Raw genomic sequence first — 18,454 nt, 5'->3', positions numbered from 1 at the left:
TTTCTTCAGAGGCCCTGCTGCGAGGTGTGACCGTGGTGTCAGACGGGAACATGAGTCAAAGGTACAGTATATTTACAATAGTTGCGGAGTAGTGTACCACATGTGGCCTGTTCGGAGACACAAGTCCAGTTAGCTATGAAATGACACTCGGGATCAACTGTCAAGGAAAGTGCTCTGCCGTTGAGTGGAGTTTTTTGGGGGCGTTGAGTGACGCCGAGATATTCCGCCCGCGAACCCAGGACAGGGTCGAAAGAGGGTTAGCTCGGATTCCTGGGACTGAATTGGTGCCACTATCTCATGGCTAAGGCTGCAGAGACCCTTGCTCAGACTATCCAGCATTCATGCCTTGCTCAACGGCACTGTGAAATGTTGGAACGCCCCAATTTTTCTAAAGCGATAGCTTCCTCAGCATCTCTGAAGTTGCGCTCGACAGAGCCGCTGGACCTGTGCGCCCTCCGAACAAGCCGCCGTGTGCATCAGAATGGCTTCTCCGGTAAGGAGTGGTCACTGTCTATCTGTCTGACCTGCTGCTTTGCTGGTGCACCTGATCATGGCTGAAGGCAGTGTGCTCTGTGGTGCTGGTGATTTCTATTCATAGGACGGGGAGTCGAAGTTTTGGCTCGGGATTTCCCCCTGTGACCACCTGGCTCGGAGGCGCTGCAGCTGTATTGCCAACTCAAATCGGACTCGCAGTGGGGTTCGCCACTTCTGCCTTCGCCCATCCTGCACTGCACTATGGGAATATTAAGAGACCGAAATAAACATCTTCGTGTTATGTAATGCTAACTAGGGCAGCGCAGCACGAGGGAACGGTGTGGGACCAAAGCATGAACATGGGATGCAGTACCGAACTGTCACTTTGAGTTAGCGGTCAGACCAAGGATGTGGTCAGCAAACCTCGGTGAGACACTGGTTTGCTGTTGAATTCTGTTGGATAGTGTCAGGTCATCCATCAAAATGGCGCTCTAGCTTGCCTTGCAGAGGAAGCTAAGCCAAGGGACAAAGCTTCATAAGCCCAGCTGTGAAGAGCGGAGACCAGACGTATCTAATGAAGTGTTTGCTACCCTGCGCTAAAACCCACTGAGCGGAGGATGACGGGGGCCTAGCTTATACTGCACATATAGCATCAACAGCTAGCTGTAAGGTTGAGGCAGGTGTCTGTGACCCTGGTTTGCAGTTCGACTTGAGTTGGCTGCAGCAGCCCCAGTTCGCTCTCCGGCCACATATATCTCTTGTAGAACATAGATAGATTTCTCTGTCTCTATATTAGACATAAATATATATATATACTTCATAATAGTGTTATATTTCTTCCATCTCTAACCTCTGTGAGGCACAATGACGCATCATCATTAAGCGCGTGGTTCCCTGTTGAGCCAGTGGCACCGCGGCTTTCATTCACAGTGATGGTGAGCAGAGGAGGTGCGGTCGCACCGGACCGGCATGAGACCGGACTCCTGGATCATCCTATTGCTGTGTGAGTGAGTGTGTGTCTGTGTGTGTCCATGTGTGATCAGCGCTTACAGCTCTACTTAAGTACCCTGCAACGTAGATTAGTAAGAAAGGCCAAGTCACCTGGGTGGTTTCACAAAGACGGTACATGGAATCCAGAAGGAGACGGATTCACACGCTGAAAGAGTCTGGTCCAGATGCCAAACGTGTTGTACTTGGGTTGTTTTGAAGCTGCGTTGCATAGATTGTAAACTGGTGAGTCTCCCGCACCACATCGGACCGACCCGGAGGAGGAGTAGTGGGGTGTGTGTGGAGAAAAGTGCCTTTGAAGTGGACATGCAAGACCTGCACGGCTGGAGCACAGCTCCATGTTCCAGGAAGTGAGCACTGTCGCAAAATAAAAGCATGTGGCTGCATATCAAAATACAACTGATTGTATTTAAGTGCATGAAGAGCTTTGTGATCCAACAAACCGAACAGAGTCGGTGACTGAACCTAACCGTAGCCACAATTGTGGATAACTGGGATTCAGAAGTGCTGGGAGGAAAGCTGAGTGGGAGCCAGCTAAAACACGACTCCCCTTGGGTCCCAGAACCAACACGGACGTGCGGGAGAAAGGAGAACGTGAGTCGCGGTTGTTAGCCTAAGATACTGCAGTTTACGCTCTGAAACTGGACGGACGGAATTGAACCATCGACTTTGTGAGACCAGCCCCCTGTTTTTAACTAATGCATTCATCACTCATGGTGTGTGTGTGTGTGTGTGTGTGTGTGTGTGTGTGTGTGTGTGTGTGTGTGTGTGTGTGTGCTGTCATGGCGACTCAATCATCTGAAGATTATTATTGAAATAGCTCAGGAAAGGAAGGAAGGAAGGAAGCAGGAAAAGGAGCGACGCTGGAGGGAAGAAAGGAAGAGCTACCGAGGGATACAGACATTGTGGTTTTAGTGCAACACAAAAGAAAAACCTGATTTGTCATGGATGGCATTTTGGGATTGGTTGAGGTGGCGCTAATGCAGCAGTGATGAATTCATGGTGCATGTTTCTGAGGGAGGGCAGTTGTGACGGGAAACCTTGGACTGTTGGTTAGTTTGGCATCCGATCCCGCTTTGAAGTTGGATCCAGTCGCAGCGTGGCGATGTGTTTATTTTGGCCGGGCCAGTCCCAGCATCGCCAGTCAGGGTTGTCTCCCGAAAGCCCGTCCGCTGGCCAGCACTGCCGATTCACAGGCGGCTTGGTTCTCAAAGACCCACCGCGGGAACCGGGGTCCCACCGCACTGATGTTGGAGTCTCACAACTGCCTCCTTGAGGTCAGCAAAGGTCACCTCAGGGTCTTTTCTGGTTCCCAGATTGAAAAAAAAAAAGAGTTGGTCCCAGACTGAACAAAAAAGAACCCCCCTGCCACATTTGCTGTTGATCCACGGCCCGTTTGCTGACTCAGCAGGTCCATGCTGGCTACTGGTGCCGTGAGGAGTGGGTACTGAAACGAGCGGTGAGGTAGAATCCGTCCATTTAGTGGGAGGAGGTACAGGTGACGGAGACGCCTGCAGAGGTAACGGCCCTCCCGCCCACACCGCGACAAGAGGTGAGGTCCGGTCCGAGGGTTGCGGTGCAGAGGATGCAGACAGTGTAGCAGTGGTTAGTGTGTCGGAGACTCTAACGTCGCTTAAGTGACACCTGTGTTTTCAATTCAGGACAACGAGCCAAAACATGTCATGGAATGTGGAGCATTTTTAACGTCTGCTGGTGACGGTTGGATGACATCATCAATTAGAGCCTAGCCGTCGCGATTCTGGTTTAAAAAACGAGAAGCGTTTTCTGGGATCAACTGAAGTATTTTCAAATTTTAATAGTACTATAGGATTTTTGTCACAATGACGTTTATCCGATGAGATCATTACAGCTTATGTTTTGGGAGTTCTGAAGCGTACTTCCTGCTTTCCGGCGCCTAACACACGAGTTGATACAACCAAGGTTGTGTTAGCGTAGCCTAGCTTAATGGAGTTGTGCAACACCTTGTGAAACATCTTTAATCTCTGTCGCATTATTTACACGGGCCTCCAACGCCAACTGACGTCTTCGTCGTCTAAACGCCTTCCTGTTTGTTCCTAAATGGCTTTATTGCTACAAAGGAAACCAAGCTGTTTCTGTCGTGTTTGAATGGCAGATTTGGTCGTGAGCGTGAACATGAGCCGCTTCATGGGTGTCTGGCGATGAGGTCATAGCGATCCTGACTTCACAGTGACATGTGATGAGGTCACTGGTGATGGGTGTGTTTACGTGAGGCGGCTTCCAAGATGGCCAATGTCTTTTGGGATGGTCTTCCAAGGGTCCGGGCCATCGAGCAGCCGACTGGAGGCCTTATAGGCAGGAAGTTCCCAGAAAAGTAGACTCAGGGTGCAGTTTACTCCTGATATGTCGGTTAGTGACCCTCATTTCACGTGGGTTCCCACCACAGGAACTGGGAACAGCTGGTTTTTGCAGACCCCACATGGGGGACATGAGAAAAGTACACTTGTGAGGTCGACGGTGGTTGCAGAGACTGTTGGCCGGGCGGTTTGTGATTCAGATATATACAGAAATATATATTACGTTATTTATATATTAGATATTTAAGGTTCAACCTGCGCATGAGAAGTGTGGGTGCTGGTGGCAAATTGGGGTTTCCCAAAAATCAAAAAGAAAAATATCCAGTTTTTCCTTCCTCCCATAGAAGGTCCAGGGTGGGAGGAAGGTCAGACTTCCTGGTCCTCGAAGACCTCCAGGAAAAGAGGAGGGAAGAGTTCGTTGGGACACTCCACCTTCATGTGGAGGAAGCGGCTGGCGTGGCAGGCGCCGATCATCCGCAGGTCGGTCACCTTCATGAGCAGCTTGGGCCAGAAGTGGGGAATGTTGTGCTTGCGGTAGTTGATGTAGTGTTCGAACGCCAGCAGGTAGGCCTCCTGACACTGCTCGATCTTCTCCACGCTGGTCAGGCCGGAGCGATCTGCGGGGGCGAGAGGGAGAGTCAGAGTGGCGTTGTACTTGAAGCCTCTGCCGACGGTGGCTCTGCTAATCCAGCATCTAATCTCTCCACCTGACCTTCTGCCGGGAGAGTCATTAACAGATGAGATCAGCAGCTCAACTTTGGCCTTTCACTGAAAACTTGCAGCTCCAACCAGGGCATTGCCAATCCAGCAAATGATTTTATCCAAGTCCAAGTGAGATAAGTCGGTCGGCCCACAGGCAGCTGTGGCTACCGCTCATCACCGCCGGTGTCAGTCTGCCATGTCTCTGGCCCAGCGCCAAAGGTGACGTGAAAAGTGTGGGTTTTTTTTTAAACACATTTGAAGTGCAGTGTGGTAAATGACTCTGGCAGAGCCCAATACTGGCCAGCGTTTTGGGAATTCAGGGCGGAGCTACGACTGCTGACCTCAGCCTTCAGCAGACTCCATCTCAAGGATGACCCTCGGCACAGTTGTTCTGTGTTCAAAATACTGCAGTGATCCCGGTATTTATGATAAGAATAAGGTGTAATGCTGCATTCCAGTACCATCATAAGCAACTTGAAAACACACAGGATGCTAAACTTCTACGTCCTGTTTACGTTCGGGGAAGCCATCTTGGATCACAAACTCAGGGTGGTGAGAATTCTCCCAGCTTCCGACTGGGAAATCCAATGTTATATGACATCATCAGTGGGTGGAGCTGGGAATTTTCCAGGAAATGACGACTGGAACTCGGATAAGAGTGGATGCGCAGTAAGAAATTTCACCCTCAAGATGGTCCTCTGGCGGAAAGGATCCGTCGCTTAGGCGAAGGTCAGGCGGACAATTGAGCAATAGCTCACTGCCGTCGCGCTGACTCGGCTGTCGACTGAAACCACAACGACTTTATCTTCATTTATTTCCACTAAACCAAGCCGTAATCCCAGCGGGTGACAACAGAGGCTTGCGTGCGAGAACTCGCCCGCGGTGACAGTAGCCACAAGAGAACGTTCCTGAAGGACGAGCGCAGCGTCGCTCAGCTGCAGCCGAGTCTCCTCCCGCTGAAACATTCAAGCCTTGCTGAATATTTCACCGTGTTTTGGCTCGTATTTTATTCAAAGCTGCTGGACAGATGTGATGACACTAAACTCTGCTCACACGACACCGGCACGGTTCAGTGAATCATCCGCTCGCGAGCCGCCATGATGCTGCGCTCAGCTGTCCGTCAGAGTCAACTTCATTCCAGAGTCAAGCCAGAAGCTAACAGCTCCTGACAGCAGGACACTGGTGATTTCAGACGGAGCACTTCAAACCAGTTAACCCAGTCACTGTGACCCGGTCTTAACTTGGAGCCTATTCACTCGATAGACTCCTTCACTACTCTCCAATGAAGTTAGAGGTCTCCACCTGAGGCTAATCCACGAGCAGAAGTCTCACTCCTGCTCGCGCATGCTGCTCTGGTTCTGTATCATTGTCAAGCAGTTTGGTCCGAGCTGGACTCGTGTTGCGGTTCCTCACCTGAGCTCATGAGCAGGACGGCCTGCATCAGCGCCACCTCCGAGTCGTCCAGGTTGAACTGCGCCAAGCTCTTGCCCAAATCAAAGATGGCGTCCGACACCACACCGAGGCCTCCGTTCTTGAGCTGCTCCCGCTTCACGGCCATTTCGCCATTGAGCGTCAGCGTCTCGCTGTCGGGGTCGTAGCGGACGGCGGCTCTCAGGGACATGATCTCCATGCAGCAGCCTTTCAGCAGGATGATCTGGTCTTCACAGGGCAGCTGAGAAGACATTTGGTGAGGAGTTAGAACCAAATCCCTGAGCCTCCTACACACTCATCCTCGAGTCACACCTTCATCTGGAAGCTCCCTAATGCCACATGAGCTGCACCTCTGACTCCCCCAGCTCCGTCCTCTCCACACTCTTCCCCACCTCCTTCTTCTCCGTCCCTCAGTGAAAACACTTGGAGGATTAAGAAAGGAACATTGTTCTCCATGTCCTCTGCAGCAGGACCGTTAAATCAATGAAGGTTCGAGACGAGAGGAGAGGAGAATCTGCACTCTGGAGCTCTCAGTAGCTCAAAGGCATCTCCATCTTCATCCCAAATGAATTATCCACTTGAATCTTTCAAAAGAACCGCGATGACATAATTTTCCGCAGCATCAATAAAGCAGTGTGAGAGGGTGAACTGTTGGTGCGACTAAAAATAATCAAAGCGCTTTCTTTGTTTGACCCCTGGTGTGTCTGAGTGGAGCCGACACAGAGATGAAAACATGAGCCACATGGAGAAAAAAAACAGGTCCAATACTCCAGTGTTTATTTTTTTAAAAATAACGCTTGTATATTTTATTTTTTTTCAACTAGGTTTTGCGTTCACAGTCTTCATAGCTTATTGAATTTTTCATTTTTATTTATATCAATTTAATATACTTTTTTATATTTGAGGCTCTAAAAAGATCTTTAGGAAACTCATTTTAATATTTTTCCCATCCTTTTAAACAATAAACTTATAAAAAAAATGTATTTCTAAATAAGTAATTTAATAAATGATTTTGATTTTTTAATGTAATATTTATAATATTGAATAATATTTTCATAAAAAGCAATGTATTTCATACATTTTATCGTTCAAAATCTAAGAGGCGAAAGATGAATTTTATCACATTTTATTTGAATAAAAAAATTAATTACATATTTTCTCCATTTTCTTAATGACTAGATTCGTTGATGTGACTCACTGAACAAAGAAAACAAAAACACATTTCAGTTTCACTTCATTTATTATTAACATTTATTCATATTCTTTCCCCTATATTTTAATTTATATTTTATTGCCACCACTGTCTAAGTGCTGCTTAAAAATGAGTTCAAATATTCTTGAATGTACATAGATTACAAATGGCATTTAATTGATTGACTTACTTGTTTCAACCTTTATTAAAGATTTATTTCATCTGTGCTCATCTCTGTGCTCTAAATCATCAATAACTAAATAAATAAATGATATGAACTTAGCAACAATTCTTCTGATATTTAATTATTTTATTTTACAGCGACCTATTATCGAATATCATAAAATATCATAACTTTTTTATCTTTTGGAATATTATGACAAAAATATAATTTTCTTCAATCAAAATTTTGAACATTTGTTCTTTTTTCTCACAATAAATACAATTTATGTCATTGTATCATGTCATGTATCAAGTCGACACTAACAGACACATTTTAGACTTATTTCTTAAAATAATAATAATAATAATAATAATTGTCACAACATCATTGCAGAAAAAAGTGCCCGACAAGCTGAGCTCCACCGCACTGGTTCAGTTGTCTCAACAGAAACATGTTTCGGTGTCATTTCACCGTGGAGCCTGCTCTGCTTCCTGGCATCTCCAGCCCCCCGGGCTCCTGAAAATGAATAATGAATGTTGGCTAATGGGAAGAATGTGACTGTTGATCACGATGAATCCCGCAATGAAGATTTAAAGAGAGCGTTTTTGGACCCGGCCCACCTCGGATGCAAAGTCCCAGTAAAGCGTCCCAGTCACGCGCTGCGCTCCACGCCGCCCGCACGATTACCCGAGTGGAACTGAAGCGTCCTCGTCCAATCACGGCGCGCTCAGATCACAGACCTGGATCGGACACTGAGGCCCGTTCATGGAGTTCACTTGGAGCGCTGTCAGCGGCATAAAGACGCCATTGTTCTGCCTCGGCAGCGAGCAGCTAAGATTAGACTCTTCTTTTATCCACACTAATATAATACAGTTGACCCGTTTAGCCCGCGGGCCGGAGCAGCACAGGCCGTCCTCTTTTGTCTTCGCTTGCAGCGAGCTGCATGCCCACCTACCTCGGAGAACATGGGCAGCTTCTTGGCGAAGTCCACCACGCGAGTGATGGCTGGGGTCATGATCTTGGTGAATTCGCTGAAGACCTCCAGGTCCACTTTGTCGCCCTCGGTGGCCGGGACCAGCGGGCTCTGGCCGATGTCGTCCGGCTGGAACGAGAGCAGCTTTTAGATCGACTCTCAGGTAGGGAGCGCTAAATCTTCCACTTGTATTGAGGTCATTAAAAAGTCGACATTTTCACTGGGTGCCTCGCTCCTTCATTCACATTCACCACCAGCTTCACATTCTGACTTCTTCAAGACCTCGGAGAGCTGCGCGGCCCGGTTGCCAGGCAACAGTCATCCGCACACCTAACCGCCGCACGTGCATCTCCATGAGGCAGGGCCCACAAACTTCAGCCATGTGTGCAACTGTTGGTGTCGGCCACCAGAGTGGGACGAGTCAGGACCAAGACACGCAGGCAACTTCTCTGAGCATCTCTTTCAGTCTGAGGGGAACAGAGGCCGAACTCTCTGGTCATGTGACCTGTGCGTGGGGAGGCTGCGGGTTTCTCACCAGGAACTTGCGTTTCTGCTTCCAGCTGGAGCCCTGGGCGTTGGTGTGGCGGTGCGCCTCCGTCACCGAGCGGATCAGCTCCCACTCGGAGGTGGTGGGCTCGGGCCGCAGCTGCAGCGTGCGCACCATCTCCTCGCGCTTCCTCTTCTCTCGGTTCTCCTCGATGAGGCGACGCTTGGCCACGCGCTTGGAGTCGTCCAGCACCACTGGGGGAGGACACTGGAGTTCAGTGATCATTGATCAGGGCGGAGGGGTGTAGAGCGAAGGGCTGACTCACGGTCCATGGCCATGCCCACTGAGATGCACTTCTTGAAGCGGCACAGCTGGCACTGGTTGCGCGTGATCTTGTCGATGATGCAGCAGCCTTCATACTTGCAGGAGTAGGACGGGTGGAGGTTCTTCTGGATGGTTCTGCGGAAGAAACCCTGCAGAGAGATCAGAGTCCAATGATCACCAGGCGGACCGTGACTCCATCACGTGAGCCAATGTTCCGCTGCTTGCCGTGTAATAGTCAAGCGTTTTAGCGGCTGGGTCACATGACTCGGGGACAGAGCTCCTGTTGGGTGGAGGAGTGCAGTGACGCGAGGTTGGAGCAGGAGTGAGGGAAGTTTAGGAAGAAAGACGGCAAAAGGAAGAAAGATTGAAAAACTGCCATCGAGATTTCTGAAAATAACTGAAATAAAATGAGACAAACAAAAAACAAGCCAAAGAATTAAGAGAAAATGTGATCAAATTGAAATGTAATTTAAAACTATACAATAATAATAGAAGAACAGGAAAAGATCATTGAAAAGAAAAAAAACAAAATATTTAAAAAAATGCTGCACTCAAAATCTTATTTAAAAATTTGATATATAAAGAGAGAGAGTGAGAGAGAAATAATAAAAATAATAAGACCAGACAGTTAACAGGTAAAAAAGTTACTCAAGTGACAAAAAACAGAAAAACTAATGAAATTATTCATAAAATGTAATTGCAAAACAGTTCCATTTGAAAAAAGAGGAAAAAAGGCAAAGAGCTAGAGAAAATGAAAAAAAGAGTGAAAAAAAATCCTGAAATAAAATGGTGAATGAAAAAATAAAGACAGTAAAAACAACACAAAAATCGTAGCAAAGTGGAGAGTTCCGTCAGTGGGGTGAAAGGTCACTGGCAGACGGCTCACCTTGCAGCCCTCGCAGGTGATGCAGCGGTAGTGGTAGCCGGTGGCCTTGTCTCCACACACCACACACGGCTCGTCCTTCTCCAGGTAGCTGGGGATGTAGCCTGCAACAGAGACACTAAGAGCTAGAGGAGAGGAGAGGAAGAGGAGAGGATGAAGAGGATGGAGGGAGAGAGGAGGCAGATGGTGAGGATGATGGTGATGATGAAGATGAGGATGATTCAGGCGGGAGATGAGGATGAGTCGGGCCCTGGTCAAACTTGTGTATGGGCCCCAAATTTCAGTCCAGGTGGAGTCACTTCCTGGTTCCAATAAGTTTCACTATTCAAAGTGTTTATTTAAAAAAGACATATAGACTGTAGATAAATATGGATATTATGTCACGAAATGATTCGACATCTGAGCCTGTCTTCTTCAGAATATTCATTCAAGCTCATCCTGAAGCCCGACACACCAGTGGTGTCGGGCAGGTGAGGACGGCGAGGGGATTATCTCCGCAGCGGCGGGAGAAAGGGAGGAGATGAGTTCTCACCCGACATGCTCTTCACTGAGGACTGGCTGTTCTTCCTCTTCCTCTTGGGCACGTCGGGCCACCTGTGGGGACACACAAGACACGCCGCGTCAGACGGGTCTGGAGCTCAGGACCCGACAGCTCATCAGAACCAGCGGCGGGACGCCAGCGAGGGTTTTGTTCTCCCGGGAGGTTGGCGCATCTTCAGGCCTCGCGGTAGACGAGAAGGAAGGATTAGTGATGATGAGGAGCAGCGGGAGGGACCAAAACCTCATGAGCAGCATCTTCTCCACGTCCTCAGAGGAGTCAGGAGTCTCACCCCTCCTTCCTCTCTTCACTCCCTTCCTCCTGTCTCATCTCCCTGACACAGTCCTTCCCTTCCTATCCTCCTCACCGCTTCACATCCTCTGCTCCTCACTCCTTCTTTCACTCCTTCCTTTTCTCCAGCACTCTTCTCTCATCATCTCTTCATTCTACTTCTCAAGGTATTGAAATGTGGGGGTCGTACTGTGACTCATGGATCAGTGAATCCTCCTTATGTTTCATGTGTGCAGGTTTCACCTGTCCACGTGTCGCGCGAAGATGATGCCACTGAGCCGAGACACAGAGATCCTCTCGGGGGAGTCAGAATCAGAGCTGCAGGCGACTCAGTCTAGGGCCTCTTGGCTGATCATGTGACCTCTCCGGTGAGAGGTTATTGCCCGCGAACGTTTGTGAACACGAATCTGGCGGCTAAAATTAGAACCTCAGTGATGATCAACAAGTCGGTGTAGTTTTGAAATGGTAAATATTGTTTTTATTTTTATATTTATTTTTAAATGACCAGCAATTTATTCATAAATTAAATCCACCATCATGCAACACATTCATTACAATGGCACACAACAAAGTTATGAAGAGAGAGATAGAGATTAAATAAATAATAATAATAATAATAAATAAATAAATGGTAAAACATGACATATTTGAAATAAACCCAAATTGAGAGCCAGACTCATGTTTACGCAACATTAGCATGACTAAATCCATCAACTCCATGTGGCCCAAACATGGGGGCCACAACAGGGTCACGTGACCACCTCGTGTGTAAGCACACGCGTGGCGCGGTTATTACAGCAGACAAAAACATAACAACCTTGGAGACGGAAATGAGAGATTGATGCCTTGTTAGGGAGGTGAATGACGGAGCAGTGAATAGGTTGAGGTGTGGATCAGCAGCTGTGACCTCTGAGCTCACCTCGGGTCACAATGCAGCATGGCCTCGGGCTGCGACACAGCATGAATGACAACAGGACTCCTGACTTGTTTCTGTTAACTTCATGGAATATAATAACCTATAATATGAATGAAATTACCCTTTAATATTTGCATCTCAATGTCTCCTTTACCTTTGTTTTTCCTGTATTTGGCCAGTGTTAATGTTCAATGACAAACCGCATCATTATATCAAGCAATGTTTGATTTATTTACCTACAATTTTACTTCAAAATTCTTTTTAAACGGGAAATAATAAAAAACATATTTGTTGTAGAAACACAATTGTCAACCACTCCAAATATTGGCATTTATGTAGTATGATAAATATTTTTCTCTTCAATTAATCATTATAACGTCCAATTAAATCTCTTCTCGATCTCGATCTTTTTTTTATTTTGTCATTCACGCATTACAAACCTTTCAATTTATTTAGGAATTTTATTTTATCCATGTTTTGATCACATTGGTGTTAATGACCTCATAAGCATTTTTATGTTCAATAACAACATTAGTTTCGGAACTGACTGATATATTTACACAGCATTATTGACCTGCCTCATCACATGATCATCATTTTAGAGAGAGAGATTTACAAATATGATGACTTTAGTTTTTTGTAAGACCTCATGAATCCGGAAATTACCAATATTTCCAAAAATATTTGCAAGAGAATGTCAATGCACACAAGTGTAGAAAAAGATTAAAAAAAAAAAAATAACCAAATAGTAATACAATTAAATGGGATACAACATATTAATCATTTCATCCTATGGTGCGTTAACATCACATAAATTGGATGTGTATAATACTCCATTCCCCATGATTATAACAATTGTTTGTTTTGTTTCAACTTATGAGCCTCACTTCATGACAGTTGAATACAGTGGAATGAATGAAACGCGGTTTCCTCTCCTCTCCTCCTCGTCCTCAAATCTCGACGATCATGTGAGTAAAATATCTGATTGAATATGTGACCACAGAAAGAATCCGGTTTCTATGACGACGGGGAAAAAGCCACCGACCTGTTGATGCAGTACGGCTGCAGGATATGCATGATGCTGCGCTGGCTGAGTCTCCGGCTGAGAATCTTTGTCACAACTTCACACGTCGGTCAGATCACAGCGGGGCGGCACCGGGACACCAGGTCTGCTCCTTCCACGCTCCCCTCATCGCTTCTCTGCTGCTGCTCTGGATGTGACCGAGATTCTCTGCTGCAGCCACAAACTGTTTGTTTCTCTCTCCTCCCCCGTCCACTCCCCTTCGCCCTCCTCCTCCTCCCCTCCCGCTCTGCGTCTGAGCATGTGGACTGGCTCTGCTGTCATCGCAGCGCTCGCCTGGGCTAACCTGACCTCTGCAGGCGCCGGGCTTTTATTTTGAAACCTCTGCTCATTTTGCAGCTCATCATTCCAGGAGCCTCATTTATTCTGACTGACAAAACTGTAATCTTGATAATATTGCTTGATTTTTGCACTTCCATAAGATTTATCAGTTATGACATTAAGATGACTCATTTTTCTGTTTTCATCTCAACATTTTCTTTTTTCTCATTGTTTCCATGTTACATTCGATAATAGCAATAACCTAATATGAATATTTCTTTCAGGATAATTTAAATCATTTCATTTTGAAGCGACGGAGTCCATTACATGTCATCTCTCATCAAGATAGTTGTACATTTTTCATTTCAGAACCTTGGGTCCGTTCATGAGTGAGGGCCTGGTGAGAGGAAGGATGACCCGCGCGTGTCTAAGACTCGCTCGTGTCTATGACCCGCTCATGTCAGTGTCCCACTTGTATCAGTGACCCGGTCACGTTCATCAAAACAGGAGGGATCATTGAAAACCTGTACAATACAGACAGACACAGAGGTGGTCATGTGACCAGCATCAGTGAAGCTCTTCGGGTCATGTGACGGCGCACTCACACATGCTAACGTTGACGGCGTTTTCACATGAATGACAGCAGGATCAAGGCTCGGCTTGACTCCAAGTCCGGGGCAGGGTGTGGTCATGCTGCAAGAACAATATGCTTCATGTCCGAATAACTTGGGATGCGCCGGGGTCACCTGACCAAAGCAGTTGTCTTTTTAGCCTAAATTTCCTGGTGGATGTGAGGAGTTTTTTTTTTAATTAAATTATTTGCATATACTTTTTAAGATACAAGAATAGATTTGATGTAAAATGCAACAATACAAGAAAAAAATAACGGATAAATGTGTTATTGAAGAGCAATTATACACAAATGAAATAGACATAATAACAAAAACGATATATATAATACAAATAATATGAAAGTTGAAAATATAAATACAATTCTTTAAAATAATGTTGAATAAATGAAAACAATCATTGATATATTCAGAGTCCAGTAACATATTCAGAAATGAAAAAGAACTAAACCAGACATAAACGACTCGTGTCGTGTTGTTATACAGTTATGACCATCAAACTCTTCATGACTTTGGTGTGAGTTTTGAGTTGATGTTTGTGTGTCTGGAGTGCAGAACATGACTGGAGTCATGGAGGGAGGGGAGGGTGAGGGCATGAGGCAGGGCTCACAGGAACACGTGCGATACACTGAGAAACACACAGTAACAATCCGTGCTTCATGTCACTTATCGAGGCGCTCTGAGCCGCCCTCGTCTCCCTGTGGCGCCATCTGCCCTCGCTGCCCTAATCTCACCGCCTCCGAGTGATAATCCACACGCCGCTGCCCCCCCACGCCTCCCAACGTGCACCCCGACAAGTGTGCCACCTGAACACACAAGACACGCGCATCATCACCACATCCAAGTGATGGTCAGGGTTTTTCATGCAGCTGCTGCCATGGCAACGGCAGAGTGAAAGGTCAAAGGGTCAGTTGTTTATGCTTCTTTTCTGGGTGAGGAGTTGTCAACATGACGACATGAATTATAAACCTACTACGCAGTACGACCTGTATTACAGCACAGACACAAGAGTTCTACTACAGTCTGTTTTGGAATTGACAGTCCCTAACAAAGCGGCAAGGACAATGTGTGGGTGCACCGGTCCCCCTCTCCCATCCTCCTCCCACAGTGAGGCTGAGCTTTGATCCTGCTGTCATTCATGTGAAAACACCTCACCAATGTTCACATGTGCGCCACCACATGACCTCGCTCCAACGGTGTTGGTCACATGATCGCCTCGGATCTTCATTTCCATAGTGTGTGTGTGTGTGTGTGTGTGTGCCTCTGACCCATTCTTGACAAAACACTGTCCTCGTCAGAACATCATGCTAATGTGGGGACCCCACGAGCCTCACATTGAGGATGAAGGCATCAAAACATGACTTTGTAAGGTTGAAGTTTGGGCCTGGCTCAGGTTAGCCATGTGTTTTGGACGGTTTAGGGTGAGCGGCAGGGGAAAGGGTCATGGCAATGGGAGGTCCCCACAGGGATAGCGTGTGTGCCCTTCCCCCCCTCCCCATCTTTCTCCAAAAACATGGCGAGTTATTGTGGGAGCCAGATGAGAGCGCTGGAGAGAAGTGTGCGACCGAGTCTTTGATGTGTCACGGCCACTCAGTCATGTTCACACACTCACCCTCGCTCGTCTCCCTCGGACGAGTTGCTCTCCTGCTTGTTGCTCACTGGCTCCATTCAGACTCCGTCCCATCCAGCAGCCAATCACAGACGGAGGCGTGAACGCGGCGGCGGCGGCGGCGGCGGCTAGCTCAGCAGTCGCCGGCGGGCCGCTGACTGAGAGGCTTAGCCGCCATTGGCCGGAGGGAGCGCGGTGGGCGGGACATGGGCAGAAGCAGAGGACAACTGTGAAGAAGGAGAAACAATCTGATTAAACGATGTAAAACACAGAAAGTTATGTAACTGTGATCAGATATGAAGTTACACAACAGCCGTCATGTGATGGCAATTTCAGTTTGATCATTAGCCTTTATTCATTTTTAACGGCCTGCTTTATGTTTTCACCCGCAAAATTCTGTGTCTCTACAAAAACATTGTCGCAATGGCGAAAATAAAACACCATATGCAGGGGTCACGCCTCTGGTGGCCAACAGGGGGCGCTGGGGTTTCCACAGGGGCGACCGTCATGACGGCAGCAGCGACCTGAGGTGACCTCAGTGTCCTGACCTGACCCGCTTCTGATAGCATTCACTGTTGACAGGCAGGAGGATGAAAACAGAACCGAGTCATGTGACTTGTTAATAAAGGTCAGTGTGTCTGAGACCAAAACTTGTCTTTACAGCAAATGATGGAACAAATACAACAACAGGTAAATAAAACCATGGATTTGTTATTTTCAAAATAAAAAAAAACATGCTAAAATATCCTTGCTAGCGATCACAAATATCAGCAGCTTAAATAGAAACTACACTTTAAAACATGGCGGCGATATTAACTGACAACATCAGAAGAAAATTTCAAACTACGACAAGTCAATCAACTGAATTATGGGGATATGAATAAAAATGAACGACCATACTGAATCCTAAAAAAGATCAAAGTAACTAACTGAAGTTAAAGAAATTGACACGGCAAATATTTTATATTCAATTTTGGTAGAAACTAAATATTTAAAATAAATATAATAGATTTTTTTTTCAAAACAATGTTTTAAGTGCATGTTTTTTTCCCCCACATGTATTCATTTCAACAGTCAGTAAAATAAACTGTAAAAAACTTCATGTCACTTTCCAATCACGATATAATCTCACAGTACGCATCATATCTTCACTCTAGTATCGAGGACTAGGGACAAAGTATCATGGTACATATGGTACAGTCATGCAGATTAGCATGACGCACCAGGGTCCAGTGACATCACTCGATCAAAACACCATGGACAGAAAAACACTGGGGATGATTTCGCTCAAATTTATACATAAAGGCCATGTAATCTAATCCAATCTAATCTAATCCACATTCATACAAGAGCTACAATGAGATCATTGGTTTTTGTGATCATTTGGGACTTAAATATATGTTTATGGAAAAAATGACCCATTAAATGTTTTGCATTTAGAATAACGATTTAACAATGTGTAGAATAATATAGTAATACCATAGTTTGATCATCAATAATAGTGTCATGTCATAGAAGCTGTGCTTTTATTCTCTGCGATGATTGTCAAGGAGCTCATGTGTCATGTTATCAGTGGAGTCAGAGCCAAGTGTAAGATGTCAGTATGTTCCCTCGGTCGCTTTGATACTGGGAAGATAAGGTTGAAAACACACAGAAACAGAAAGATAAATACAAATGAAATAAAGATACTGAAGGTATTTCAAAGCAGCCTATGATGAGTGAAAATGGAAGACCATGCAAAGCAAACACGCAAACATTTTCATTGAAATGATTCACTCAAACTAACAGAAAACGGAATGCATATTCTGAAAATGCGTGTTATATTTTTTATTTATACATGCCTGATATTATGACGAAGAACTTCATTTGATGAAACCAATGGGTATGTTATTATTATATAGATTTTTATGCCGGTACGTGTCACTTTCACCGTTTGCCGGAAGAGGGCGCCAGAGTGTGAGACAAGCGTCGCAGGTTCAGCTCTGAACCAGGAACCCTCCATCTGAGCAACACAAAACACCGCAGATCAAGCGCATATTGGTTTTTAAGCTCACAAATTCTCACCAGCAGAGGGCGTCGAGTGAAGGACGATGTTCACGTTGAACATTAATTGGACTCAGGGAGAGACTCAACAGGACTACATCATAATTAGACGCCACGGCGTTTCAAAAAATAATATCTAAAAAGCACTGGTATCTCTACACACACAAACACACACACTCACACAACAGTGAGTCGGTATGGAGGAATCGCTATAATCACGTAGCTAGAGGCAGGTTTTAAGGTACGTGTCATCCAGCGACCCCCGCTGGGGACCATACTCGTCCAGACCCTGTTGGCCACGAGAATGACCCTGTAATAAGCTTGGAATCGTTCCCATTGCCTATCTCTGAAGATTCAGGGAGACCTCAGGTCACTCAGCGCTCAGAGGCCCAGTCAAGGAGCTCGGCTGAGTGGGGTGAGGAGGCCAAGTGGCCGTCTCCTCTCTACGGCTCTCATCATTCACGAAGTTGACCAGGCCGAGTGACCTTCAAAAACTTTCCTTCACTCGGTCAGGGTTGGCGGAGAGGGCCAGGAGTTCAGCCTCAGGTTGTCCAGGGAACCACGCGTCCACCCAGGGTGGAACTGATGAGTTATTAATCCTCAAATCTGCACTATTGTGCGCCTGCAGGTCGTCCTGTGCGTTGCTATGACAACGGCGAACAGCTGAAGCTGTTGATGTTGTTGTTGATCAAACCAACAGGAATGCAGTTCATATTCAGTGATCATCAGGTGAGGACATCATGAGGCCACAGTGTAGCGTCACCATGGAGACCTGTTGGCGTCCATGTCAACACTCAGTCCTCCATCTTTGCATCTTTTGCTGACGATCATTTGTCTCCGCTCCCGACGCTAACAAGCTAGCTGCTGCTCGCGTGGCATCACCTCCAGCTCTGAGTAGGAGTGGAACGCTCCTTTCATGTCGGCGAGTTCCAGGAGGAACACAGACTTAGTGTTGGATCGCTGACGTGAGAAAGGAGACGCTTTTAAACAACCGTTTCTCCGCGGTTAATCGATAAACCTTTTGATCAGAGGGTTGCTTTGGCAGGCTCACACTACACGTGTACTTTTCCCACGTTCAGAGACGGCCGCGACGCAGCCAGGTCAGAGGAGACG

General features: G+C 46.4%; 1 protein-coding gene across 6 annotated transcripts in view; it reads right to left on the bottom strand.

The window, feature by feature from the left end:
* Positions 1 to 2,185: 2,185 nt before the first annotated feature.
* The window catches only part of LOC128751664 (thyroid hormone receptor alpha), a 36,459-nt gene continuing 20,190 nt past the window's right edge, over positions 2,186 to 18,454 (bottom strand). For 3 of the 6 annotated variants that reach the window (XM_053852864.1, XM_053852865.1, XM_053852866.1), the window contains exons 3-10: positions 15,302 to 15,525; positions 10,506 to 10,567; positions 9,977 to 10,098; positions 9,092 to 9,239; positions 8,815 to 9,020; positions 8,262 to 8,408; positions 5,934 to 6,192; positions 2,186 to 4,435 (exon numbers count right to left, since the gene is read on the bottom strand). In XM_053852864.1, coding sequence (XP_053708839.1) covers positions 4,185 to 4,435; positions 5,934 to 6,192; positions 8,262 to 8,408; positions 8,815 to 9,020; positions 9,092 to 9,239; positions 9,977 to 10,098; positions 10,506 to 10,567; positions 15,302 to 15,357 — 1,251 coding nt within the window. In that variant the 5' untranslated portion in view covers positions 15,358 to 15,525 and the 3' untranslated portion in view covers positions 2,186 to 4,184. The other 3 variants (XM_053852867.1, XM_053852868.1, XM_053852869.1) reach the window with 3 other exon arrangements.

Source organism: Synchiropus splendidus, chromosome 19 (genome assembly GCF_027744825.2).
Source record: "Synchiropus splendidus isolate RoL2022-P1 chromosome 19, RoL_Sspl_1.0, whole genome shotgun sequence".
Classification (NCBI taxonomy): Eukaryota; Metazoa; Chordata; class Actinopteri; order Syngnathiformes; family Callionymidae; genus Synchiropus; species Synchiropus splendidus.
Note: the sequence above shows the minus strand (reverse complement) of the source record. Positions and strands in the feature narration are given on the sequence as shown.